Source organism: Penicillium alfredii, assembly GCF_028826965.1.
Source record: "Penicillium alfredii strain IBT 34128 chromosome Unknown utg000012l_segment0_segment0, whole genome shotgun sequence".
Taxonomy (NCBI): Eukaryota; Fungi; Ascomycota; class Eurotiomycetes; order Eurotiales; family Aspergillaceae; genus Penicillium; species Penicillium alfredii.
Genome location: NW_026622709.1, coordinates 274,672 through 299,841, shown reverse-complemented (window position 1 = coordinate 299,841; position 25,170 = coordinate 274,672). Strand labels below are relative to the sequence as shown.

The 25,170-nt window shown below is 51.9% G+C and overlaps 15 protein-coding genes across 15 annotated transcripts; 10 read left to right on the top strand and 5 right to left on the bottom strand.

Moving 5' to 3' along the window:
- Window positions 1-246: 246 nt before the first annotated feature.
- On the top strand, window positions 247-2,364 carry NUU61_009660 (forkhead box transcription factor; the record flags this gene model as incomplete). Its single annotated transcript, XM_056660185.1, has 1 exon — window positions 247-2,364. One exon carries the CDS (start codon window positions 247-249, stop codon window positions 2,362-2,364), a length of 2,118 nt encoding a protein of 705 aa, XP_056506683.1.
- A 451-nt stretch (window positions 2,365-2,815) lies between these two features.
- On the bottom strand, window positions 2,816-3,400 carry NUU61_009659 (BUD31 family protein; the record flags this gene model as incomplete). Its single annotated transcript, XM_056660184.1, has 3 exons — window positions 2,816-2,959; window positions 3,016-3,146; window positions 3,229-3,400. The coding sequence occupies 3 exons, from the start codon at window positions 3,398-3,400 to the stop codon at window positions 2,816-2,818; spliced, it is 447 nt and encodes a 148-aa protein (XP_056506682.1).
- Window positions 3,401-3,698: 298 nt separating this feature from the next.
- On the top strand, window positions 3,699-4,036 carry NUU61_009658 (Tim10/DDP family zinc finger protein; the record flags this gene model as incomplete). The annotated part of the gene is made up of 2 exons (XM_056660183.1): window positions 3,699-3,804; window positions 3,864-4,036. 2 exons carry the CDS (start codon window positions 3,699-3,701, stop codon window positions 4,034-4,036), a joined length of 279 nt encoding a protein of 92 aa, XP_056506681.1.
- Window positions 4,037-4,788: 752 nt separating this feature from the next.
- NUU61_009657 (60S ribosomal protein uL23) lies at window positions 4,789-5,710 on the bottom strand (the record flags this gene model as incomplete). Its single annotated transcript, XM_056660182.1, has 4 exons — window positions 4,789-4,876; window positions 4,950-5,236; window positions 5,308-5,369; window positions 5,683-5,710. The coding sequence occupies 4 exons, from the start codon at window positions 5,708-5,710 to the stop codon at window positions 4,789-4,791; spliced, it is 465 nt and encodes a 154-aa protein (XP_056506680.1).
- A 223-nt stretch (window positions 5,711-5,933) lies between these two features.
- NUU61_009656 (25S rRNA (adenine2142-N1)-methyltransferase) lies at window positions 5,934-6,785 on the top strand (the record flags this gene model as incomplete). Its single annotated transcript, XM_056660181.1, has 1 exon — window positions 5,934-6,785. One exon carries the CDS (start codon window positions 5,934-5,936, stop codon window positions 6,783-6,785), a length of 852 nt encoding a protein of 283 aa, XP_056506679.1.
- A 43-nt stretch (window positions 6,786-6,828) lies between these two features.
- NUU61_009655 (putative transporter) lies at window positions 6,829-8,985 on the bottom strand (the record flags this gene model as incomplete). The annotated part of the gene is made up of 5 exons (XM_056660180.1): window positions 6,829-7,186; window positions 7,243-7,409; window positions 7,464-7,561; window positions 7,615-7,743; window positions 7,797-8,985. The coding sequence occupies 5 exons, from the start codon at window positions 8,983-8,985 to the stop codon at window positions 6,829-6,831; spliced, it is 1,941 nt and encodes a 646-aa protein (XP_056506678.1).
- Window positions 8,986-10,042: 1,057 nt separating this feature from the next.
- Window positions 10,043-11,956, top strand: NUU61_009654 (translation termination factor eRF1; the record flags this gene model as incomplete). The annotated part of the gene is made up of 6 exons (XM_056660179.1): window positions 10,043-10,163; window positions 10,217-10,266; window positions 10,326-10,697; window positions 10,754-11,510; window positions 11,601-11,750; window positions 11,817-11,956. Coding segments are annotated over 6 exons (1,590 nt in total), but the record flags the coding sequence as incomplete, so codon positions are not given.
- Window positions 11,957-12,230: 274 nt separating this feature from the next.
- Window positions 12,231-13,238, bottom strand: NUU61_009653 (prephenate dehydratase PHA2; the record flags this gene model as incomplete). The annotated part of the gene is made up of 2 exons (XM_056660178.1): window positions 12,231-13,130; window positions 13,185-13,238. The coding sequence occupies 2 exons, from the start codon at window positions 13,236-13,238 to the stop codon at window positions 12,231-12,233; spliced, it is 954 nt and encodes a 317-aa protein (XP_056506676.1).
- A 21-nt stretch (window positions 13,239-13,259) lies between these two features.
- NUU61_009652 (uncharacterized protein) lies at window positions 13,260-14,511 on the top strand (the record flags this gene model as incomplete). Its single annotated transcript, XM_056660177.1, has 2 exons — window positions 13,260-14,058; window positions 14,129-14,511. The coding sequence occupies 2 exons, from the start codon at window positions 13,260-13,262 to the stop codon at window positions 14,509-14,511; spliced, it is 1,182 nt and encodes a 393-aa protein (XP_056506675.1).
- A 43-nt stretch (window positions 14,512-14,554) lies between these two features.
- On the bottom strand, window positions 14,555-16,403 carry NUU61_009651 (uncharacterized protein; the record flags this gene model as incomplete). Its single annotated transcript, XM_056660176.1, has 6 exons — window positions 14,555-15,375; window positions 15,428-15,448; window positions 15,505-15,645; window positions 15,701-15,911; window positions 15,970-16,297; window positions 16,357-16,403. The coding sequence occupies 6 exons, from the start codon at window positions 16,401-16,403 to the stop codon at window positions 14,555-14,557; spliced, it is 1,569 nt and encodes a 522-aa protein (XP_056506674.1).
- A 700-nt stretch (window positions 16,404-17,103) lies between these two features.
- Window positions 17,104-18,840, top strand: NUU61_009650 (uncharacterized protein; the record flags this gene model as incomplete). Its single annotated transcript, XM_056660175.1, has 3 exons — window positions 17,104-17,111; window positions 17,195-18,582; window positions 18,635-18,840. The coding sequence occupies 3 exons, from the start codon at window positions 17,104-17,106 to the stop codon at window positions 18,838-18,840; spliced, it is 1,602 nt and encodes a 533-aa protein (XP_056506673.1).
- A 118-nt stretch (window positions 18,841-18,958) lies between these two features.
- Window positions 18,959-19,462, top strand: NUU61_009649 (uncharacterized protein; the record flags this gene model as incomplete). The annotated part of the gene is made up of 2 exons (XM_056660174.1): window positions 18,959-19,013; window positions 19,068-19,462. The coding sequence occupies 2 exons, from the start codon at window positions 18,959-18,961 to the stop codon at window positions 19,460-19,462; spliced, it is 450 nt and encodes a 149-aa protein (XP_056506672.1).
- A 424-nt stretch (window positions 19,463-19,886) lies between these two features.
- Window positions 19,887-21,194, top strand: NUU61_009648 (uncharacterized protein; the record flags this gene model as incomplete). The annotated part of the gene is made up of 5 exons (XM_056660173.1): window positions 19,887-19,921; window positions 19,976-20,154; window positions 20,211-20,308; window positions 20,680-20,722; window positions 20,779-21,194. 5 exons carry the CDS (start codon window positions 19,887-19,889, stop codon window positions 21,192-21,194), a joined length of 771 nt encoding a protein of 256 aa, XP_056506671.1.
- Window positions 21,195-21,711: 517 nt separating this feature from the next.
- On the top strand, window positions 21,712-23,387 carry cbf5 (pseudouridine synthase CBF5; the record flags this gene model as incomplete). The annotated part of the gene is made up of 5 exons (XM_056660172.1): window positions 21,712-21,820; window positions 21,885-22,041; window positions 22,107-22,738; window positions 22,797-23,023; window positions 23,076-23,387. 5 exons carry the CDS (start codon window positions 21,712-21,714, stop codon window positions 23,385-23,387), a joined length of 1,437 nt encoding a protein of 478 aa, XP_056506670.1.
- Window positions 23,388-23,738: 351 nt separating this feature from the next.
- NUU61_009646 (FYV10 family protein) lies at window positions 23,739-25,125 on the top strand (the record flags this gene model as incomplete). Its single annotated transcript, XM_056660171.1, has 4 exons — window positions 23,739-23,792; window positions 23,854-24,393; window positions 24,450-24,644; window positions 24,694-25,125. The coding sequence occupies 4 exons, from the start codon at window positions 23,739-23,741 to the stop codon at window positions 25,123-25,125; spliced, it is 1,221 nt and encodes a 406-aa protein (XP_056506669.1).
- Between the last annotated feature and the right edge of the window lie 45 nt (window positions 25,126-25,170).

The window sequence follows — 25,170 nt, the reverse complement described above, 5'->3', positions numbered from 1 at the left end:
GAGTGCCGTCTTAGCGCCTTGTGGCCCAAGTCAACTTGCTGCATGACGGCCTAAGATTGACTTGTTTGGCTTGCAATTGGTCCGACGCGAATTCCCATCACATTGGTCTCTCCAACTCAGACTCGTGGGTACTTGACCTGCCCCCGATCACCCGTCTCGAGAGAGAAGAAAAAGGCCCTTTTTGAAGCGTCATATGGTCTCGCTTGGCGATCAGTGACGTTTCTGTCTGTCTCTGCTGTCCAGATTATGGGATCGACGCGTCCGGCGCCCGGCGCGCACAATTCCCCGGCGCTGCTGACCCCATCTGCAAAAGCGATCAAATCGCAGCCCCATCTGCAACCTTCACCGCTACCACTTCAACCCATTGAGAATCCGTCCTTGAACCCGGCTTCCGCTGGCCCGCACAGGCCATCGCCAACAAAAGCACTGCTGTCTCAAGGCGGCTCCCACCCGGGCCAAGGAAAACTCGGTTTCGTGCCCATCACCGCCCCGGCTCCTCCCACGTTCACCACCGACTCTCCCACCAAGAAACCGCCATTCTCGATCTACTCCCCGTCCTCGATGCCCCAGTCGGCTCTATTTACCACCTTCCCCAGTGTGGATCTTGAATCTTCCAAAGAAAACCACCATCCGGACGAGCCGTCGAATGACAACTTCGCGGACTTCCCCGAACCCTCGTATGAATCCAAGCTGCCTATGAAAAGAACCCTCATGGACGCTGCTCCGTTAAAAGAGCGCTCGGTGAAGAAGCAGAAGCGCGAGGATGAGCCCTATGTCCCCCTTCCCGAGCCGCATGACATGCCGCCAATCGAAGATGATGGCACCAAGCCCCCGTATAGCTACGCGACCTTGATCGGGATGTCCATTCTTCGCGCCCCCAATCGACGCTTGACGTTGGCTCAGATCTATAAATGGATCTCAGACACCTTCTCCTACTACAAGAACAGCGACGCCGGCTGGCAAAACAGTATCCGACACAATCTTAGTCTCAACAAAGCATTTATCAAGCAAGAACGCCCCAAGGATGACCCAGGCAAGGGGAATTATTGGGCGATCGAGCCTGGGATGGAGGTTCAGTTCCTCAAGGACAAACAAGTACGGCGGCCAACCATGGCCAGTCTACCCCTCCCCGCCGTCCCTCAAAGAGATCTCGTCCCCCAGCCGCAGAGTGCCAACACCACGACATGGATGGTGCCGCCCCCGTCGGTGCAGCAGCCGGCTCCCAAGCTGCCGCGCAACGTGGATCTGTCATCCGACGCCACATTGCCCGCGTCTGATCCAGCCTTGCAGGAGGACATGGGCGACGAGGGATTCCATGGGGGAGCACCGCATGCGGGACCACCACGGTCTTCGCCGCCACAAGCCATTCAGTCATCGCCTCCGATTGCGCCCCGCTGTGTCCGTCAGGGAACTCCTCCCACGCCGACCCAGTCAGGCCCCATCGCTGCCCCACGTCCCCGAAAGCGCAAATCGATCACCATGAATGATAGCGGCTATTTCTCTTCTCTGGAGTCATCCGCTTTAAGGCCCAACAAAGCAGGCCATATCCTCACATCCGATCTTGATATCGATCCACCGCGCATCAAAAGAGGTCGTGCCGAGGAGGAAATTGCGCGCATCCGAAGTTCATCGCATGACCTGAGTCCCGGTCAGCCGGCAACTCGCAAAGATGCCAGCATGTTGGTCGGTTCTTCTCCGCTTCGGGGCGAGTACGTGAGCATGCTGCCACCACCGCTCACTCCCGTGATCAAGTTCAAGAAACCCGCCAAACCGCCACCATCGGTTTCTCCAAACACCAATCTCCGGAACCATCGTCGAAAGATACAGCAAATGGTCAACTCCCCCATCAAGCATCTGGGCCTCACTGACGAGGACCTGCCGTGGAGTCCGGCCTTCAACCTGCAAGACGAGACCTACACACCACAGGATCACTTCCACACTACCTTTGATGTTTTTGCGGATCCTGGCACTGAGAATAGCTCTGTGGCGTATGGGTCCCCGGAGAAGCGCTCGGCAAAGCGCCCGCGCACCGACAATGGTAACACAGCCCTCACCGACATCACCTCTGTGAGCGCGAATAGTCGGCTGGGTGCGCCGTCATTGCCCCGATCCAAGACATCGATCTTCCCCGAATCCCCATCAAAGCTGCCGGACACGAGCCGCCTTGGGGACACAAGTCAGGATGACTTTTTCTCGTTCCATCTCTTTGACGAAGCCAGCGACAGCCCTGGTGAAGTGGACGGAGTTGATCTGTTGCAAGGATTCCAGAAGATTGGAGGCTCCAACAAAGACGACACCCTCAAGCCTCGGGCGCTTCATGCGCGGCCTCCAATGAGCCACCGCAGCAACACCACTTTGTTTTAAAAAGACCCTGATGTCATTTTTGTGATGGGATTCACTGCTTTTGGCGTTTGCTGCAGGCTTCTGTCTGATTTTGTTTGATTTTTTTGTTGGGTTTGGGTTTGTGGAGTTGAATATTGGTAATGTTTCCAGGTTGGCTTTTGGGCGGTGTTTTCGTCCGGGAGTTTTTTTGAGGCTCGGCCGTCTTGACCTATCTTTCACCGAGCCCAGGATGGCCTGGTTACGACCTTTGATGACGCCAAGATGTACATGAGCAAGCGATGGTTTTATGATTCGGATCTTGGGGTTGGGATTTATCTTTATGGGCACCTAGGGCTGGACACATCAGAGGCGCTATGAGATTAATGTAGTTACAATGGAAAGTGTACTTGTCTGATCATTACTCTTTTGTATTATGCCATGGGCCACAGGGTATCTGATGAAGATGAGAGAAAATATCCAAGGAAATAGTACACTAGTCACTGCTCGCACAGCCCCGACACCCACAGCTGACACACTGAATCATCTGGTCCTCCTTCAGCTGGGCCTTGGGCACCCGGCAGATGCATGTTGCATTGAAATTGGTTTCTTTTGTTTGGACACAGCGCAGACAACACAGCTAGACAGACATCAGCCGAGGTCTTCTGGGAAGGAGGGGGTCAGTCTCAAGCCTACCTTCTCGTAGCCCTGCTTCTTCCACTTGGCGATCAAGTTGGCATCGGCGTAATTATTTTTGAGTAGCCAGTCATACAACTGCTTGGAGATGGCTTCCTTTTCATAGTAGAGGTCATAGATATATCGGGACCCTGATGCACACATAAGAGCAGTTCGTCAGTAGCTGAATGGGTCCAGGTCTCTCTCTCTTTCTCTCTCCAACGGGGTACCTACGTTGATGACTGATCTGGAATATCGGCCACAGCACCTCGTATTTCTTCTTGCCTTCATGTGAGGCATTCTCTGCATCCTTCATTTTATTACCAAACTCCAGTAGCGTGTCTTCGATGTCTTCGAACCCCGCGGGCGGTGGCTTGCGGTTGCGGGAGGTGCGAATCGGCGGCATGGCGGATGAAGGTGGGAGGTGGATAGATGAAAGAAGATATTTTGCGCAAAAACTGAAATAAAGATTCAGCGAGCGATGAGGCCACAGGAGAACTAGTGCCAAGACAGTAGCGAGGGATGGGAATGGGAGAAGGCAGAGAGAGAGAGAGAAGAGCAGAGCTATCGATAAGTGCCTTTTTTGTGCCGGGTGCCACCGCCTTCGATTTTGCTCAACCTGAGCGCGATCTTCCTTGAACTCGCTGCACACTATCCTCCCTTTTTTAATCCCAGCCATTGCCGCTTTCATTGTTGCGCCCGTCATGGATCCTCAAACCCAGGTCGACATCTCCAAGCTCAGCGACGCTGACAAGAAGGAGCTCAACCAGGTCCTCACCAACGAGGCCCAGAAGTCGACTATCCAGCAAAGTAGGTGGTCGAAATGGCCCAATCCTTTCGTATCTGCCCGGATTCTCACCTTGTCTCAGCTGTCCACCACTTGAACGACGTGTGCTGGAAGAAATGTGTTGCCGGCAAGGGCAAGATCACCGCGGGCTCACTCGACCGGACCGAGGAGGCGTGCGCGCAGAACTGTGTTGAGCGGTGGATGGACACGAACCTGTCGATTCTGAAGAACCTCGATTCCATGCGGGGACATTAAAACAAGAAAAAAAAAGAGAGAGAAGAGAAAGAAATATCTTGTTCCTCTTACTTTCCATGTCGATGGCCCCCATGACGTCCTACTCCCCTTGGTGTTATCCTTACTACGGCACTGCACATCGGTGACAACTCCAGTGGGCGATGGATGCCGGCGGGTCGATTTCTTGTATACTAGTAAATTTCACTTTTATGGTGCTCTTGTCCGCTTCTAAATCTTGTGCAAATTCCGAGTCAAGCGTACCAGTGATGACCCGGGAGCTCGAAGGGAATTGAATCCTATGTATAACACCGACTCTTCTACTTGTGCTTCAGTCATTCAAATATTAAATAAGGAGAAAGATGGTAGGGAAATAGATGATAAGGATGCTCTGGAATTTCTGGAGAGCTGTATATGACCGAAGCCAAAGCCAGACACTAGACAACATGTACTCCTACCTCGACCGCCATGCATCCATGTAGTTGGGCTATAAACCCAGATATCAAGACATTGTCAATGCTCTACAAACGGGTATCTGAGCAGTGGTCATCAATCATGATGCACCAAAGCCGAGTAGCACCGCTGCACTGGCGAGTCCTACGAGAATACCAAGGTCACAGATCTTCAGGGATCGTGCATTTCAAGACATGTTCTTTTTTTGTAATCATTCAGCCCTTGCTGCACGGACAGCCACAGGAACTGGCTGGTATTGAGAATCACCACGGTGGAAAACAGTTCGCCCAAACCCAAAGAAAGATCCATTTCCTACCCTAATCTTAGACGATAGCCAGCTTGGTGGCGGCAATGTCCAGGGCATCGACGTCGGGGGTTAAACGGGCGAAAGCCTTCTTGGAGCCGTCGGGACTGTCGAAATCAGTTAGAAACGTATTCCCTTTCATGCATTTTCTGCATGCACTTCAAAAAGAGGCTGCCGTACCGGACCAGAGTGTTGACCTTGACGGTGTCAACGTCGTAAAGCTTCTTCAGGGCCATCTTGATCTGGCGCTTGTTCGACTTGACATCCACGATGAAGACCAGGGTGTTGTTCTCCTCAATCTTCTTCATGGCGCTCTCGGTGTTCAGAGGGTAGAGAACGACCTTGTTGGCGTCCAGCTGGGGCGCGCGGGGGATCGACACACGGGGGTACTTGGGCGACCGCGAGAGCTGCAGGGTCTTGGGGCGGTGGAAGGTGGTCGAGGTGCGAACCTTGCGGGACTTGTGGAGCTATTCGTTCCCCCGTCACATTAGTATGTGTTTCCCACAAGAACTCCATTTCGATGTGTGGAGAAACATACGGAAGAGCCCTTCACAACTGCCTTGGCGGCAGCGTTAGCCCGGGCGGCGGGGCGGGTCTTGCCTGAAGACACGGAAGACTGGTTAGTATCGTTGCTTCAAGTACATGGTTTGCAGATTGCGGTTCGACATGGGCGAAGTGTGGACAGAAAACCCTCGGGGAACACAGGCCAGAGAGTAAAAAATAAATCCCCATCTGAACGACCAGTATTTATCCCATGTTTTCCAAGCATTCCATGTTGTTGCAAAGGGTATCTCGCAGTGTGGTATATTTTTGAATAGAACATCCGTCCCGCGACCATCCACACCGTCGCAAATTCGCAATTGGTAGGGTTGAAGTCACACGGTCATGACAGGCTGGCAAAAATCGAACATACCTTGCTTGTTCTCTGCCTTAGGAGCCATGGCTGTCGTCCGACGCGGTGGTGATTGTCGCAATGTCGAATGTCGAACAATTTGGAGTGGCTTCGCTTAGCGAAAACCCTACCAGTGTGTGGGTCAGGTGACCATTAGTCATCTCCAGCTGAGTCACACACCGCCCAATCAGATCTCTCGGGACGCCGCTCCGCAAATAGGCTGTTTGACTGTTTGACTCGGTTTGCTTTGCGATGCTTGAGTCTCCTGCGCCATGGCTCCCAAAAATCGGCCTAAGCGGCCGCAGTTGATGTCGCGGACTCGGCCACCAACTGTCAAGTCCAAGCATGCGGCATTGTCATCCAAGGCCACCCGCCATCTCATTCGCTCCCACCACCAGTTGCTCAAGGCGCGAGCACAGGCTTTGCAAGCGGGCGACGAGGCTCGCGTCAGTAGCATTGATGCTCAAATCCATGCGAATGGGGGCCTCGAAAGCTACCAGGTTGCCAGCAAGCTTGGGCAGTCCCTTGAACGAGGAGGTGATTCCAGCAAGACCCTCCTCGACTGGATCAGGCCGCAACTGAGCCAGTGGGATACCACAATCTCTAAACTCCGCGTGCTGGAAGTTGGTGCTTTAAGTACGAAGAATGCGTGCTCCATGGACCCGGCCTTGGATGTTACGCGAATCGACCTGAATTCCCAAGAGCCGGGGATTCTCAAACAAGATTTCATGGAGCGGCCCTTACCGTCTGGCGACGAAGAGCGCTTTCATCTAATAAGTCTATCTTTGGTACTCAACTATGTCCCCGATGCCACGGGGCGAGGTGAAATGCTCAAGCGCTGTGTGAAGTTCTTGACATCCAATAGTCCCGTTTCCTGTGTGCCTCGCCTCTTCCTTGTGTTGCCGGTTGCCTGTATCGACAACTCGCGCTACCTCACCGAGCAAAGACTGCTCGACATTCTGGCTTGCTTGGGATTTCACCTCGCTCAGAGCAAGCGGACCTCGAAGCTAATCTTTCAACTTTGGGAATATACGGGTGAATATTCGCTCAGAGTCTTCAAGAAGGAGATGCTCAACCCTGGGAAGAAGAGAAACAACTTTGCCATCATTCTTCAGGGAGATTGAGTGGAATTCCGACTCCAGCTCCGATCTGTGATCAGGGTAGTACCTAGCTTGCAGAGATCATATCCTGTGGCAAGAACGCCCAAACAGTCCCCACCGCCGCCAGTATCGTCGAGGTGACAAGCAGAAACCAATCAAGGATGCGCTCCCTTCGGCTGATCTCCTTCCCGAAGATCTTGAGGTAGAACGCGAGAGGGAAAATGATGCAGATTGTGAAGCACAAAAACGATCCCAAGAAGGCCATGATTCTGTCGAAGGCCGGGAACACCACAGCCAGCACTACAATCATGACTACCACGAAAATGCGGACTATTACTTGTGACACCTGTCGAGTCATGTCTGTGGATCTATGGCCGATTGCCAGATCACAAAGGACTTCGAATGTGGCCAGCAGCGGTCGGGCACTAGATTTGTTTCGGTTAGCGACAGTCAACCGATAGTCAAGAGGTAGTCGACTCACTTGAGCGGCACTTTGGTTATAGGAATCATTGATATAAACATGATGATACAGACAGACAGAGGTTGTGGATAATCGGTTATGGTGAGGATGTTGGCAGTGATTTCATCCCGAACCGTGTCACCGAACATGACCCAGCCGATGATTGCCATGGAGCAATCGAGAGAGAACTATGAAAGATTGTTAGATGTGGAGTGGACTCATGGGCGACCGGGTCGTCTTACTGTAAATAAATAAGTTGTCCACAGACTCCTTCCATACTTCTGTGGATGTCTCATATCTCGATAGATGTTGGGAAAGACACCGTGACCACCCCAGGGTGCTTTTCAAATCATGTTAGCCACGTTCAAGTTTCCACGGCACATCCATCCTTACACATAATGAGACCGAAACTCAGCGGAAGAGTAGCCCAATTCTCGGGGAAGAGAAATGTACTGGCGGGCTGCCGCAGGGAGCCCGGTGCATCTGGCTTGATCAAGCCATCGACACAGACCAGGACCACAACTTTTCCAAGGTTAGCTTCATTCTCTCATCAACCAGGCGAGTGGAGTACTTACTAGATGTGCAAGAGATGATCCCCAGGATGCTGGTTACACTCAGGAACCGCAATGGCAGGAAGTTCAGAGGAACAAGTACTAATCCACAGACCATTTTCCACTGGATGATGCTCAACCCTGGAACAAGGGCATATAGACTATCTGCAAACAGGACCACCAGGGCCACACAAGCCCCCAAAAGTTCCATACAGAAGAGAAAGCTGGTTACCAAACGAGCGTGATGTCCAAAACTGATATAGGCCAGGTCGGCATAGGTGACGAGGGTCCGATCGACATCAAGGCATTTGGCCAAGATCTTAGCCGTGTAGGAAGTAGTGATTGCAGAGTAGACCAGGAAGAGTAGCCCCAGCAGCCACCCAGCCTGCTTCATCGCCAGCGGTAGACTCAGCAGACCGATGCCGATCAACACGTTAACGGAGTTGAAAGTGGTCTGCGGGACAGTCGATTGACCGACGATGACACCTTCACTGGTGCCGTCGTCCCGCTGGACATGTTTGACAAGCAGTGGCTCCCGGTCAGAACCCCCCGGACCATCCACATGGGCCTGTTGCTCATGGTGAAATTGGATGGCATGCCTTCGAGTCGACTCACTCACTCGGGAAGAAATCGTACCGTACGACGTCGCGAAGCTTCTGTCTAGCGATGAGGCCAGAAGTCCGGTGGTCGGTAGTCCCTTCTTTGACGAGTCAGGCCCGAGCAGGTCGTCATCGCCATGTTCATCCGAATCCGAATCACCGCGCAATAGAGGTCTTTCGGCGTCGGATGGTCGACCCTGAAAAGAAGAATTCCCAGCATCATTGCTCAGCCCCGTTGCAATGTCAAATTCGTCGTCCGAGTCGGTAGACACAAACGACGACCACCGTGGCCAGACTTCTGGGAAACAAGCAGCTCTTTGCCAAGACCGGGCAAAATTATCGAAACTGTTCGGACCACCTGCTTGGCGAAAGCGGGTGGAGAAAGACGACGATCTGGAGAAGAGCGTGATGGGCATGAGTTGGGGTTGTATCAAGGTGAAATGAAGGATGAGATACCTTTGTCTCCCCAAAGCTTCCGACTCGGCGATTGGAGGGCCACGACTTAGATGTCCATAATCATACGAGTTGGGTGCCATGGCCGTCGGCACTCTCAAGGATCCATGGCTGGCATCACCTTCCAGATCCTCGTTCGCAGTTCCCGAAGCTCCCGGCATGTTTACCTGCCAGTGACCTGTCACTGGGAATGGATATGAAGGCCTCAGGGAGAAGAAGGAAGGCCGAACAATTTGGACCTCAGGGTAGTCCCCCTTTTTAATCGATGGCTCAGAGATAAGCCCAGCTCAGTCATAACGTGGACATGGAGCTTTCCGTGTGGGGTGTTGATAGCGATCCTGCAAATCCCTGATAAGAGCTACATCGCTTCTTTCCTATGCATTTGTGTTTATGATTTTTACCTTCTATTGATCTACTTTTATATCGATATTCTTATCATACTTTTGATAATATTTTGGTTTATCTAATATATGCTCTCTACCTAGGTTGATCCCGTGTGGGCAAGACAGAGCTAACGCAAAGGATGGCCTCAGTCTTGCCCCCACATACATACATGTATATATATACATGTAGTATAGGGAATGAGGCACCTTGAGAGGGAGAGAGGAGGGTAGATCGAGGTATATCCAAGTCTATGTTGTCTGGTGAGCTGACAATGTTCTTGAGACCCAAGGAGAAACTCTAGACCAAATTCAATATGAAAGATATCACGATATTCAAGACTATCGTATAGATCTCGAGAGCTACATGCAAGAATATCAATATCCCACAACCCAAAGCCATCTACCACTCGAGAGATCCAAATACATCCCGCATCAAGTACCCGGTACCTCCCAGGTCGGGCGCCACACCAGAGTGGACCAAGTAACTGGTACCTACGTCAGGGCCATTGCCCTGGCTGACTCAGCCGTGCCCCTCGACGTCTTTCCCCCCACGGTGCCTGAGAGGAAATTTACTGGCATCCACGTCAACCAAGGTGTGGTCCCCCCCCTGTTCTTGATCCTTGTTGTATTTTGGCGAGATTATATAAAAAGAAGACGAAAAAGGAAAAGAGAAACTTGCTTTTCACCTTTCTTCTGCTGCTTTCGCCCATACTGACTGTTCAGGTGTTACCAGGCAAGCCCAATTCTTTGTTCCCCTCGGGCCGTCCCTCCCACATACTGACCGGCCGCCAGGCGACAATCTTTTTCCTGACGGATCACCTTCGCCTCGCCCAAGATGAGCGCGCCTCAGCCGAACGAAGCGGAGAAGAATATTGAGATCTGGAAGGTGAAGAAGTTGATCAAGCGCTTGGAATCCGCCCGCGGAAATGGAACGTCCATGATTTCCCTCATTATTCGTAAGTGCTTTTGAACTCGATCTCTTGTCGTCGCCACTGACTCGAAAACGCAGCGCCGAAGGACCAGATTTCTCGCGCGGCAAAGATGTTGGCGGAAGAATACGTAGGCTGTGCCCCCAACCCATCTCGAGAGCTCAACATTGTCTAACCCCTCGCCACCAGGGTACCGCGTCCAACATCAAATCGCGAGTGAACCGACTTTCCGTGCTGTCAGCCATTACTTCCACGCAGCAGCGTCTCAAGTTGTACAACAAGGTCCCTCCGAATGGACTGGTCGTCTACTGTGGTGAAATCATCACATCGGAAGGCAAGGAGCGAAAGATTAACATCGACTTCGAACCCTTTAAGCCCATCAATACCTCGCTCTATCTTTGTGACAACAAATTCCATACCGAGGCACTGAGCGAGCTTTTGGAATCCGACCAGAAGTTTGGTTTTATTATCATGGATGGAAATGGCTCGCTGTTTGGTACTCTCAGTGGCAACACCCGAGAGATTCTGCAACGTCTTTCGGTCGACTTGCCTAAGAAACACGTGAGTTCTTGCTGCTGCCGATATGCTCCCGTCAATTGATTGACTTTTATGTTCAGGGTCGTGGTGGTCAATCCGCGTTGCGTTTCGCGCGTCTTCGTGAGGAAAAGCGTCACAACTACGTCCGCAAGATCGCCGAATTGGCTGTGCAGAACTATATCACCAACGACAAGGTCAATGTTGCGGGGTTGGTGCTGGCTGGTTCTGCTGATTTCAAGAACGACCTCAACCAGTCCGACATGTTCGACCAGCGACTTCAATCCAAGGTCATCAAGGTGGTGGACGTCTCTTACGGTGGTGAGAACGGCTTCAACCAGGCCATCGAACTTGCCTCGGAAACCCTGAGCAACGTCAAGTTCGTCCAGGAGAAGAAGCTGATCGGCAAGTACTTTGAGGAGATCAGTCAGGACACCGGCAAGGTTTGCTACGGTGTCGAAGATACTCTCAAGGCTCTGGAGCTTGGCGCGGCAGAAATTCTGATCGTATATGAGAACCTGGATATGACTCGATGGGTTCTCAAGAATGCCAGCGGTTCCGAGGTTGTCCTCCACACCACCAAGGCCCAAGAAGCCAGCCGGGATCTCTTCATCGACAAGGAGACGGGACTTGACATGGAAACAGTCGACTCGGGCTCCTTCCTTGAGTGGCTCGCTGAATCGTACAAAGACTTTGGCGCTAACCTGGAGTTCATCTCGGACCGATCGAGCGAGGGTAACCAATTCGTCAAGGGATTTGGTGGAATTGGTGCCATTCTCCGGTACAAGGTGAACTTCGAACAACTTGCCGATTATAGCGACGACGACGAGTTCTACGATGGTATGATATCTCCCCATATCTGTCCCTCGCCGTCCGGATCTTATGACTGACTTTTCTTCTTTGCAGATTGACGGTTCAGCCCCCTCGCAGAGAGCGAGGATGAACGGCCAGAAGCTCCCGCGGTGGGTCTTCTGACGGCTCGCCCCGTGAATCATGAAGGCGGCTCCCGCGATGGAACTAAGGCATCCGTGATGGATCACATGAAAAGGCCTGGTCCCAGCTTCATGAAGCTGCTTAGAGGTCAGTCCTATTTTGCTCCGGGTTTGAGTAGTTACCCAGATCGGGCTCTGACGATTTGGCTTGCAGGGTCATCCAAGCTCCGTGATATGCTCACCGAGGTGACCTCGGTGTCGGAGATGAACAGGAGGTGTAAATTGCAATTTGAAAGGTTGGATGTGATTCTCTCCAGCATTTGGCCATCCAATGCCATCTGTTCGACTTGCCGCGTGTAAGCCAGGCAGTGAATTTATTTTCTTGCTTGGCCAATTCTTTGCCCCGGATCTCCCAATTCCGGTTCTTCGCTCATTCGTGTTACTTGCACTCGTTATTACCGTGAAAATGTACTTGAAAGGTTCGATATATTGGACTGCTGCTGAGTCTTTTTCTGCCTGGCTTTGTTATGCAAGACAGAACAGGGAGGTCGTCAGTCGTTTCACTCGTCACCAGGGAGTCCCAGAAGCTCCCGTAGAACGTATATAAACATAACAGAAGGAAACAGCGTCAAGTTGTTCTTGTGCTCAGCTGGTCTTTCCAAGTGCCCAGGTCTCTGCATGCTTCAGTGACCTCTCGAAGATCCCTAATAGCCTTGACAACTGCATCTTTATTTTCATCCGAGGGGGCACGCCCGCATTCGACAAAGAATATATATTGCCAGGCCCGCTTCAAACTTGGTCTAGTGTTGATGCTGGTGAGATTCAGACCATGGGCCTTGAAGATGAGTAGTGCGTTGGCCAATGCACCCGTGGAAGAATGGTCAATTGTGAATGAGATCAAGGTCTTGTGGGTGGTGGCCAGGATGGACTGAGCTTGTGGGATGGGCGGATGCGGCTGCTCAAACACCAGCTGGGCCGTGTTTTCAGAGAGCACATTTCGTAATATCAGGAAGCGGGTAGTGTTGTCTGCTCGGTCCTCGATGTTCTCGTGGAGCACATCCACGCCGTGGTGCTCTGCCGCGAACCGACTGGCGATTGCGCCGCAGGGTTCCGAAGGCTCCTTGGCGACAATCTCGGCAGCTTTTGACGTGGACGACACGTCTTGTCTCTCTACGCCCTTGAAGTGCCGAGAGAGGAAAGTATCGCACTGTCCCCATGCCTGCGGGTGCGTGTAGAGCTTGGTGATTGACCCGTCATAGCCAGCCCAGCCGGACGGGAAAGATCCTTTGCGGACCAGCAGACAGTGGTGCACGGTTAGATAGTACTCGCCGCACACTTTCACATCGTTGTACATGCCATTGCGGTCCGCCAGAAGATCCAATGTTTGAACGACCGACCCGTTGGTCGAGTTCTCAAAGGGAATCACTGCGTAGTCGGCCTCTTGCTGCTGCACGGATGCAAATGCCTCGGCAAACGAGGCGTGGGGCACCAGGGTGGCTGAAGTCTTGTCGAAGGACTCTGTTGCGGCCTAGGGCAACTGTCAATTAGTGCAGATGATGGGTTGTGCTCTTAGCTTTCTTACCTGATGCGAAAAGGAGGCCACCGGGCCGAGGAAGACCACCCTTAGGTGCTCCATTGGGGGGTATCTTAAGAGAAGATGTCACTTGGAGGTCTTGCAAGATCCAAACTCCATCGCCAGCCCAAGCGGTGTGGGCATCGCCGTTTCCACCCGCCAAAAAAAAAAAACCCAGACAAACTCTCGCATCTTGCCTTTCTTTGCTCCATGAATCCCCTCCGGCTTTCTTTGCAAAGGGCGCTTCGGCCAAGCCGGGCCTACTCGTCGCTCTCCGAGTTGCGCCTTGAATTGATCTCGAGGAAGCTTCCATTGACTTACGACTATCTCCATCCACAGCCATCGCATCTGCTGAACTTGACCCTGCATGATTTCCTCCCGCCATCACCAGAGCCCAGTACCGAATTGACGACTCTTCCCTCGATCAAAGACTCATCTCCTCTGCCGGTCGGCCATCACTTAATCTACTTTCCGCCCCAAGTTCCCTTGTCTCAACTCCTCCCCGACGGCACTGATATATTACATACCCCCGGCGAGCCCTTCAACCGGCGTCTATGGGCAGGAGGTAACGTAAGATTTCCGGGTACCAGCCCTGCTTTGGATGGAAGCCGCGCCGTATGCATCGAATCGATACGCAATGTGCAAGTGAAGGGACGAGATGGCGACGAGAAGGTGATTGTCACCATCGAACGGCGCGTTGGCATCGTGCCCGAGGCAGAAGCGCCAGCCCACACCTGGGCGCGGATCTGGCAGGACGATGGAGAAAACCCGGGGGAGTCGTCGGTCATTGAGAACCGGGATTTGATCTTCATGCGATCAAAGTCCCAGGAGCAGATCCAGACCGATCAGGCACAGTTTGCAAAGCCCAGTCGGATTGTCAAACGTGCGCGTTTCATTCTCAACCCATCGTCGTAGAAAGTGCTGACTCCATGTGGTTTCTTGTGACACAAAAGCTCCCTCCGATGCTATATTTCGCCATCTCGTCATGCCCACCAAATCACTGCTTTTTCGCTTTTCGGCGCTGACTTTTAATGCCCATTCCATCCATCTTGACAAGGGCTACACCCAGAATCAGGAGGGATATCGAAACCTCTTGGTGCATGGCCCGTTAACTCTGACGCTGCTTCTCCGTGTGTTGCAACATCATTTGAATCCGCTGAACCTTGGAGTCGGCCAGGTCGAATATCGGAACTTAGCGCCTCTCTACGTGGAAGAGGAGTTGACCATCTGCGGCAAGCCCAAGAGCGGCAGCGGAGCCTGGGATGTGTGGATTGAAGGCCCCGACGGCGGCCTCGCTGTTCGAGGCACTGCGCGTGCCCACGATATACCACGATGAATGACAATCTACCTCTCGAATTTATATACATGTTCACCACCGTTCAGGCCGTTTTCTGGTGCATCGTGTGCACCACCACACGCTCCATCTTTGGAATGCGTAGGTCGTCTTGGTGTTCTTCAACCGACCAGCTGGAGCTGTCAGCCACGGCGAGGATCTTGAGTCTACACCGTGCGGCGTTCACCATCTGCACTAAACTATCCACCAAAGACTTTCGGTGGTCATAGTTGACGTAGTCGCAACACCAATCGGTGCGGTCGACAATGATATATACCGTCTCGCTTTCATCGAAGAACTGCACTACCCGCCGTGCAATATTGTGAAGGGGGTTTGTTCGGCTATCGTACCCGTTCATCCTCGAAGCTTTCATTTCCGAATTGCGGTACTCGTGCAGCTCTGCTCTCAGGGCATCGCGCTGTTTCTCCACGCGCAGCATATCTCTCTTTTTCGCCATTAACTGCAGTAGAATGCTCGGAAGCACTTGATAGAGTGACGCTTCCTGCTGCGAAAGGACATAGTAAGCACAGTGTGCTGCAGATGCCATGACTCGGTCAATAGTGGAGATGGCTACCCGGGAGAGCCAGCACTGCTGCGAGAGAAGCCCGGGGAAGTTCTGACCACTCAGAATAAGCAGACAGGGCTGCTCCGATGCATCCCATTGCTCATACACTCCCTTGCTGATAAATTGGTCCAAATGAGGACCTCGCAGTTGCTGCAAGAACCCAGCATTTATGTCCAACTCCATGGCCAGGGCGTCACGGCGAGCGGCAAGAGTTTTCTGCAACGTTTCCTCGGAGAAGCTCTCAAGCTTAAAAGCCTGTTGGAAGTCATCTGTGTCTCTATTGGTGAGCTGGTCCTGCAGTGCTACGTCCATTAGTATGCTGGTATAAGAACAGGAGGTGCTGCTTGACCCTACCCGACACCTTTTTTTCGAGATCTGAATACACGTGAGCACGGCATCGGCGAAAATTCAGCAAGGGCGACAGAGAATACCTTCGTTTTTCTTCTTGATTCGATCGACATTCTTCGCCAGCAATTCATGGCTGGTCCGTTTGATATCAACGAAGGAATCTTGCACATTGGTTGCACTATCAACGAGACTGCCCGGTGGGCCCAATGCCTTCAGCCAACGTCCTAGATGAAATCAATCAACCGTTGCGCAATGTCACATATTGCAAGGCACACTTACGAGCACCCCGGGCCTTGTAGTACTTGGTGGCAACAATGCAAAAGTCGATGAAAGTTTGGTAGGCCGCTACGATCTGATTCTGGAGAGTGTGATCCAGTGCATGATTTTCATCGTAGATATGCCGGTATAGGTCGATTCCCGGCAAACGGTTTCGAATCTCCGAGATGGTCAAAGCCAGAGTTTTCTCCACGCTGTCCTTGTTTCGCGCTACCTAGAAACCCCAATGATCAGCCACGGGACTTCGATGATATGCAAGCGAAAATACCAACCACAAAAACGAGCGAGATGGTGCCAATGGCGAGTCCTCCATACGGGGAAGCAAAGTTCTTGACTGCATCAACAATGGGAGAAAAGTCTTTCATGAAGCCTAGCACCAGGTCTCCCGACGACTGGTATCGTCGGACACAAAGACCACATCCTGCTTCGTGCTTGTCGTCGAAATCTCCCTGCGCTCGATTTGCTTGGTTCCAATAATTTTGAAACTGTTCAACGCTCGTGAATTGCACGGTCGCCTTTTCGGCATCCGAGAAATCCTTTCCCTGGAGGACACTTTCCTTGAATTGATGTTGAGCGTCCTCGGACTGTTTAACGGTATCTCTGTGCACGTCAGCTTCTTGTTCACTGGGGGTCTTTTGGGTGGGATCAAATGCCTATACCGATCCTTTTCAGAACAGCGCATAAGGGGGTTTTTTCCATCCCCCATGGTAAGTGGATGATGTCTTCTCCCCGTCGGATTGAATCCACGATGCCCCCCGGACTATCAAAAGAAACCACTTACAGGGCCCTTTGGATTTGCTAGAAACGCACTTGGCACAATATCCGCTGTCTATGTTGGGTAGCAATCGACTGGGGCATGTTTGTTTTGCCCAAGCTGAGAAGTGGAGCGTGCAGGAGGCGCTTACTCTTCAGCTCTCATTGGCAACAAATGGGGGCCGTCATGCACGGGCTGATATTTGACACTATCACTGCGGGATGATCCGCCCGAGATCCAACGACTAATGCAATGCATTGCCACGCAAGTCTTAACAAGTATTGGACTGAGGGCTTAAGCCCCCCCCCTCCACCTTTTCACGGTCTCAACCGTTGTGTTTATGGGTGGTTTTGACAGAAATAATCTATCTATCTGTGAAGTTGACAGGCAAGGGACGTGAACACCAGAATGGCAAGCATATCTACTGCACTGGTTTTGGGATGTAGTTCGACTGAGCTGACGCGAAACAGACCACAGAAGAAAAGCTCGCGGCGCTAGAGGCCAAGATAGCGGCCCTCGAGAAGAAGCTGGAGGAAAATACCAAGAGCCCAGCACCCAAAGAGACCTCTGATGTCTCCGTTTCGACTGATGTAAACAAACCTTCCTGTCGACTCTACCAGCATGTACTGACTATCTTAGGACAAACCCAACGATGACAAGGTGAATTATGGTCTTTCTTTCTATTAGGAAATTCTTTTGAAAACCCCAACTCATATCTTGTGGCAGCTTCAAGCTCGCGCGAGGATTGTCATTAACAAGATCAATTCCGACGGAGTGCGCAAAGACAGCCCGCCTAATGAGCCTCTGGAGAAGAAATCCTCCGGAAAGAAGGAGGACTACGCCTTTAAACTGCGTAAGATCATCACAGATGACCTGAGTGATGTCAACAGCAGTGAAATCGAGATCGAAAGTTCGGCACTGTGGGAGCTTATGAAAACAAGCCTGGTTTCATACCCCTACCATATCTTCCATGGGAATCTTCCCAAGACTCTCTACTCTCCCTACGAGGCCATCGTTCTCAAATGGGACAATCTTGTCAGGGCCACCGAGGATCCAAATGCAGGAGACGAACAGGCTCGAAGTGATCTCAAAGAACTTCTCAGCGTCGTCGAGACTGGATCGGGAGATCCCAAACTTGAAACTTATTTCCGCAAACGCACCTCGATCAAAGAACAAAACTTGATCACTTATGAAGCGCTGTGGACCTTATTTCCTCCAGGAGGCCTCATCTATGGCAAAGTTTTTCAGGGCCAGGATCAAGTACTCATTGTGGAGGACAACACCAGCCCTTGGCCATACCGGGACAACCATTTCCAGCTCTTGTGTTGGACATACGATTGGGACGGCTCCCAGTTCAAGCGCTTGCCGCTACGCCTGGATTTCGAGCCGTATGACAACGAGAAACCTATCAATTCGTTGCCATATTATCCATTGGAATACCACGAGGACCCCGAAGCGCTCAAGACAAGATTGATCGAGCGGGGGATGAAGTACAGGAAGCTCTGCACAGCCAGGCCTGGGTCGCAGATGTTTGAATACGCTGGACAGACGGTTTTCCTCAAAAAGGGATTTTCAGGTGTCCAGGGCAATGAAGAGTCAGACAGCGATCTCATTTCCCAGGATGTATACGGATTTTCTTCGAAACCATATCCTGGCGGCCATGTCACCAAGTCCGTCCAGGTGACAGGTCGAGTCATGGTTGACTTTCAATCGTACTTTCGATACGGGCTTGGGGTTGCGAGCGTTGGTGATCTCGTGCCGAACGAAGGCCACACTGAATGCCAGTGTCCAACTTGTCTCCATAACCCGGCCCTCCGCACCATCTTCAGATCTAATTTCGATGGAGCTAATTGTGATGGAAAGCAGTGGGTTCCGGAGCAATATCTTATATGCCCCCCACGAGTGTTGGGGTATATCTTGCGTGAAAAACAGTGGGCTCAGCTGCAAGTGGACTTGTTGATAGATGTTGCTCCGAAGGATCACAACGACACTTGGTCTTCCGGGCTGAAGCTGGCCAGCAAATCCACCAAGCAGATGATCCTGGATCTTGTTACCGGTCACGGCCAACGAGGGTTAGAAGTCAATGATATTGTTGAACGAAAGGGCAAGGGTTTGGTGATTCTGCTCTATGGTCTGTTTACGCTGCAAATATCCCATTTAAATGCTTCAACTGATTCCTCTAGGTCCTCCCGGGGTGGGCAAAACATCGACCGCTGAGACAGTTGCGATCAAGGCTCGAAAGCCATTATTTGCGATTAGCGTCGCTGACGTGGGCACCACCGCGAAGCATGTTGAGGCCAACCTGGCCAGGATCTTTGCCTTGGCTACCACTTGGCAGGCTATTCTGCTCATGTCAGTCATTCTCTTCTCTGCACGGGTCCGGTACTGACTCTATGTAGTGATGAAGCGGACGTGTTCCTGCAGAGCCGATCGCTGGGCGTGGGTTTTGGGAACAACACCGAGAGAAACGCGCTAGTCTCCGGTAAGACACTTACATTGCTTAAAAAATGAGGCTCGTGCTAATTGTGGCAGTCTTCCTCCGCGTTCTTGAATACTACCAAGGTAGGGAGTTTGCCGGTCCCTTGTCTCTCTGAATCTGTCCCACTGACCCAGCAGGTATCCTCATGCTGACCACCAACCAAATCGCCCAATTCGATGTGGCCGTCCACTCGCGTATCCACGTCGCAATCAGATACCGGGAACTCGATGAGAAGCGCGCCATTGCGATCTTCCGCAATTTCTTAGATCCGCTGAATGATCAAGGCAAAATCCGGGATATGGAAGATATCATGGAGTGGTTGGAGGGGGACATCCATCGCATGAACTTTGATGGGCGCCAGATTCGAAACGTCGTCACCTCAGCTTGCAGTCTTGCGCAGGCTCAGAGGAGTTCCCAATTGGAAAAGTCGCATCTGATAAAGATGGCAGACAACGTCAAGGACTACAAGCTTGAGTTTATCAAGCAATATGAGCAGTACAAGTCGCAGCAAAAGGGATCTTTGTTTAGTTGATAGGGCAAAGAGTGATTGAATCTCTGTTCCGGAGTGATACTACCCAAATATAACTATATACCAGAATGACATATCTCACTACACAAAAGCCACCCACAATTCTGCGACACAATTGGATTTGACAAGAGTTCAATAAATAATATCTGCCAATTTCCACGATATAGGTATTCATAATATATAAAATCACCTGAATAGAGTCGAGCAGGGAGATTTCCCCGTGGGAAATGATCGAAGGCCAAAGAAGGTCTCGGAGCCCGGAGAAATTGCGCCGAGACTAGTTTGCACACGTTTTTCTTTCGCTCGCGTCCTTCAGTTCTTTTTCTCTTCTTCTCACCTCCATTGGCCTCAGAGTATTTTTATCACTCTGTAAATGATATGGGCTTCAATTCTCTAACCATTTAGCCTTCGCATCTATTCTCTCAAGATGGATGTCTTCTGGGCAGCCCCGCCTGTGTCCAGGTCCGCACCCTTGTCTCTGCTTCCCGCTTCTGGTGACTGACAGATTCTGGGTAGGACTCTGACGGCCTTGACCTTTGTCCAGTCTGCTCTAGTTTATGGTGGTGCACTGAGTGGATATCATGTTGTCTTCCTGCCACGCAACCTTCTCAAACTGCCGCCGCAGATCTGGCGGTTGGCCTCTCCCTTTCTACTAACTGGCCCACAAATCAGCTTCATTTTTGATCTTTACTTCAGTATGCGACCTGGGTGTGGTTAACTCGGACAGTCCGGAGTGCTAATCTACCGGCAGTGTACCACTACGGCACTGCGTTGGAGACCAGCTCGCCTCGGTTCAGCCGGCCTGGTGATTTCCTCACCTATGTGGTCTTTGTAGCATCTACCATCTTGGTAAGTGGCTTTATATTCAGAGCCTTTTTCATTTCTTTCATCTGGAACCCATACCTCGCATTATCTGCCCGCCCAGCCTCTTATAGCTGAAGCGGTTCCTGGAAGCGAGGGAGATTACCCCTGCATCCCGTGCAGTGCCCACCAATTCGCAAATCCTTACGGGGCTGCATGCGGTGTGGGAATGGTGGGATGACCTCTGAGATAGCCGTCGTGATCCTATAAGTTCACGCGCGGTGTTAAAAGGTGCCCTACATTACTATATACATCCTCAAGTCATCTATTCTCTTCCAATGTCATTGAACACTTGAAATTCTTCTTGTTCCCCGGTAGCCAAATGAGGTTTTATGTGCATTTATGCTAACTTACCGAAGCTCACTGCAGGTTGCTACTTGGGCGGCGTGATCTTTACGTCTGGTGCGTTTCCTTTTCTTCATGACAGCGTACAATCCACTGATTTGCGGGGAAAACAGCATTGATTCTCGCCTTTGCCTACACCTATGCCCAGGACAACCGAGGCAAGAAGGTGATGTTTTTCATCGTTCAAATCCCCGTCGAGTACCTACCGTGGGCAATGCTCACGATGACGCTGGTGATGGGTGGGTGGCCGGCCGCTCTGAACGAGAGCATGGGAATTGTCGCCGCCCACTTGTATGATTTTCTCACCCGCATCTATCCGACATTCGGCGGCGGAAGAAACTACATCACCACACCAACTTTTATGCACCGACTCTTCAATACCAACACTGTGCCCACTGGAAACCGGTCATATAGGACCGCCTACCGCACCCCGCAACCATCTCAGGCGTCCTCAGGTCGGGGCTGGACGTCCTCCATTCAAAATCCCTGGGGTAGTCGAGGCGCCGGCCGGAGACTCGGGGGTGATTAGGATGTCGATGGTTGGTACGAATTAATGATGACTAAAAAGGGTCGGTGATAATTGACACAATCGATCAGAATCAATGAAGCATACAAAGCTTCTTGAGTTGTACCGAAATTTGAAGTAGATTGCTTCGAGAATATTGTTTTGATCAATTACTCACCGTAGTTACCACTTTTTATGCCCGGGATCCTTTTACATAGCTTATGAGTGATTTTGGCACGGCGGATTTGAAAATTTCTGTATATACCCCCAGCACCCCTATACTTGATTTGAGATACTTACTTCCGTGGCATAATATTAAGGGGAGAGAAGTACCTCCTCTAAGTACCAATACATCTCTCTACGGTAAATCGAGTATGCAGACGAGGTAGTGGTACTTGCGAAGAAACTAAGATGGTAAACACGTGACTCCAACATACGCTAACCCAATTAGGCGATGGAGCTGCCGCACGCAAAATTTCCTCCAGCGATTTTCGGGGTCTTTTCCAACCGCGCAATTCTTGCCTCCAATCCACCACCCACGATGGCAGCCGTCAAGGATCAGGAGATTGACTACGCCATCAAGCCTGAGGCGATCAGCCCCAACATTTCCTCCTCGGACTGGCCGCTTCTTCTGAAGAACTATGAGCAGTGTACGCATTTTCCGCAGACAATTCCGTGATCCCCGATACTGATGTCCTTTGGCCTTCTCTTCAGTGCTCGTCCGAACCGGTCACTTCACCCCGATTCCTGCGGGCTCCTCGCCCCTCAAGCGTGACCTCAAGTCCTACATCAGCTCGGGTGTCATCAACCTGGACAAGCCGTCCAACCCGTCCAGCCATGAGGTTGTGGCGTGGATGAAGCGGATCCTCAGGTAAACTCGCCTTGGTTGTTACCCCAGTTGGCTGCAGCCAATACTGAACTATCTCTTTCCTTTAGATCTGAGAAGACTGGCCACAGTGGCACTCTGGATCCCAAGGTTACCGGTTGTCTGATTGTTTGCATCGACCGTGCGACTCGCCTGGTGAAGTCCCAGCAGGGCGCCGGAAAAGAGTATGTCTGTGTGATTCGCCTCCACGACAAGATTCCTGGCGGCGAGGCTCAGTTCCAGCGCGCTCTGGAGACCCTGACGGGTGCTCTCTTCCAGCGTCCTCCCCTGATCTCCGCTGTCAAGCGCCAGCTTCGCATTCGAACTATCCACGAAAGCAAGCTCTACGAGTTCGACAATGACCGCCACCTGGGTGTCTTCTGGGTCAGCTGCGAGGCTGGAACTTACATCCGTACCCTCTGTGTGCACCTGGGTCTTCTGCTCGGTGTCGGTGCTCACATGCAGGAACTTCGTCGGGTGCGCAGTGGAGCCATGGACGAGGGCAGCGGTATGGTGACCCTGCACGATGTCATGGACGCCCAGTGGGTGTATGACAACCAGCGTGACGAGTCGTACCTGCGCAAGGTCATCCGTCCCCTGGAGAGCCTCCTCACCACCTACAAGCGTATTGTCGTCAAGGACAGCGCGGTCAACGCCGTCTGCTACGGTGCCAAGCTAATGATTCCGGGTCTTTTGCGCTTCGGTATGTCGTTTTTCCCGCTTTTTGTACTTTTGTCTGCCGATACTAACGTTTCGTGCAGAGGCTGGCATCGAGGTCCACGAAGAGGTTGTCCTGATGACCACCAAGGGCGAGGCTATCGCCATCGGTATAGCTCAGATGTCCACCGTGGAGCTTTCCACCTGCGACCACGGCGTCGTCGCCAAGGTCAAGCGCTGCATCATGGAGCGTGATCTGTACCCCCGCCGATGGGGCCTGGGTCCCATTGCTGTGGAGAAGAAGAAGCTCAAGTCCGCGGGCAAGCTGGATGTACGTGAAATAATCACCCGGCTCGGCCTTTGACATTGCTAACTCGAACTAGAAATATGGTCGTACCAACGAGGCCACCCCGGCCAAGTGGAAGAGCGATTACAAGGACTACAACGCCACCGAGGAGACTGCCCAGCCGGCCACCGAGACTAAGCCAGAGGCCCCAGTCCCCACATCTGCCAACGAGACTGCCGATGCCGTCGAGGACGAAGACGCCGATGACGACAAGAAGAAGCGCAAGCGACACGACGGCGAGACGGCCGAGGAGCGGGCGGAGCGCAAGCGGAAGAAGAAGGAAAAGAAGGACAAGAAGGAGCGCCGGAAGTCCAAGCAGGACAAGGAGGACAGCGATGACAGCGATTAGATGTCTCCAGGCAGACCTGTTCATGTCCCTTTCCTGTATCATATTGTTTTCCTCCGGAGTCTTGGTTCAAAAGGGAATTTGGTATTTCAGTTGCTTTGAATCGAATCGAATCTTCGTTAAATCTTGATAAACACCTCCATTCGTAGAAATAGAATCAGAAGGTGCTTGCTTGTGCCTAAGGTACACGTCTCGAGGTGCTCGATAAGGCGATCTCGTGACCTTCCCGCGATCTCCGCATTCCTCGAAGCTTCCCCTCGTCACTTTTCTCTCTTCTCACTATCTCTCTTGAAATCTGATTGCTTGTCATATTCTGCAAGCTCTGAAGCTACTTCAGACTATTCCATCGTCAAAATGGCCGCCGAGCTGACATCAATCAAGCTCAACCCCGAGAGTCACCTCATCTTGGTAATGTGCCTTTTGATCGACGTCACCGGACCTGTTACCTAACTTTTTTCGGTCTGCACAGGATCAACCGCTTCTTCGTCTACCTCAAGAACTGGCTCGCCGGAATTTCAAAACGGTCCAACGAGTCGTCGAGCGTGAAAAAGAATATGTCCTCCCGTCACTTAAAGATGCCGCCAACGCCTCTCTGTCGAACACCCAGACACCTGACCAGACACTTGCCGCACTCGACGCCATGATAGCTCGCATGCAGGGTCTAAAGCGAAAAATGGAGAGTCTTCAGGAGGAGGAGAAGAAAATACAGACTCAATCTAGGAAGCGTATCCAACATCTAGAGACCCTGCACAAGATCCCGAGTTTGGCCGATGTCAAATACGATCAGTGGTCCCGAGTTCGACTGGATCGGCTCCTGGTGGATCATATGTTGCGCTCGGGTTACTCGGAAAGTGCGAAGCAGCTGGCCCAAGAACGAGGGGTCGAGGAGCTTGTGGACCTCGACGTCTTTACCCAGTGCCAACGGATTGTCGAAAGCCTTCGCCGCGGGGAAACTAAGGAGGCATTGCAGTGGTGTGGGGAGAACAAAGCAGCGTTGAAAAAAAGCCGGGTGAGTCGTGGTGTCGTGGAATTCCTCGGATGGCGAACGAATTCTGACATCAACAGAACAATCTGGAATTTGAATTGCGGTTGCAACAATACATCGAGATGGTGCGAACACAAGACAAATCCAAAAAGCTCGAAGCTATCATCCATGCCAAAAAATACCTCATCCCGAACCAGGAGTCCCAAAAGACGGAGATCCTGCGCGCCGCAGGACTGCTCGTTTTTACTCAAGACACGAGAGCGGAGCCCTACAAGGTACGCTGGATCTTTCCAATCCTCATTCACCCTGACTGACAGGTCGCAGTCGCTATTTTCGTTGGATCGCTGGAATCATCTATCAGACCTTTTCATCCAAACGCATCACGAGCTACTATCGCTGCCGTCGCAGCCGCTATTACATATTGCGTTGTCCGCTGGCCTCTCAGCACTCAAAACGCCTCTGTGCCATTCCGCCTACACCTCCTCCAGCTCAAATTCGCAGTCCACGACGACTTCAATGTGTCCAATATGTTCGACAGAACTGAATGAGCTGGCGCGCAAAATGCCCTACGCACACCACTCGAAGAGCTACGTCGAGGGCGATCCAATTGTTTTGCCCAACGGCCGGGTGTATGGAAAAGCGCGACTCCTGGAGATCAGCAAAAAGATGGGATCCGTAGAGTCGGGCAAGGTCAAGGATCCCACGACGGGCGAGGTCTTTGCCGAGAGCGAGATGAAGAAAGTGTACATCATGTAATTGCGCAGCTGGTATAATGCCAAAGCCACATTTTCCCCTTCCTTT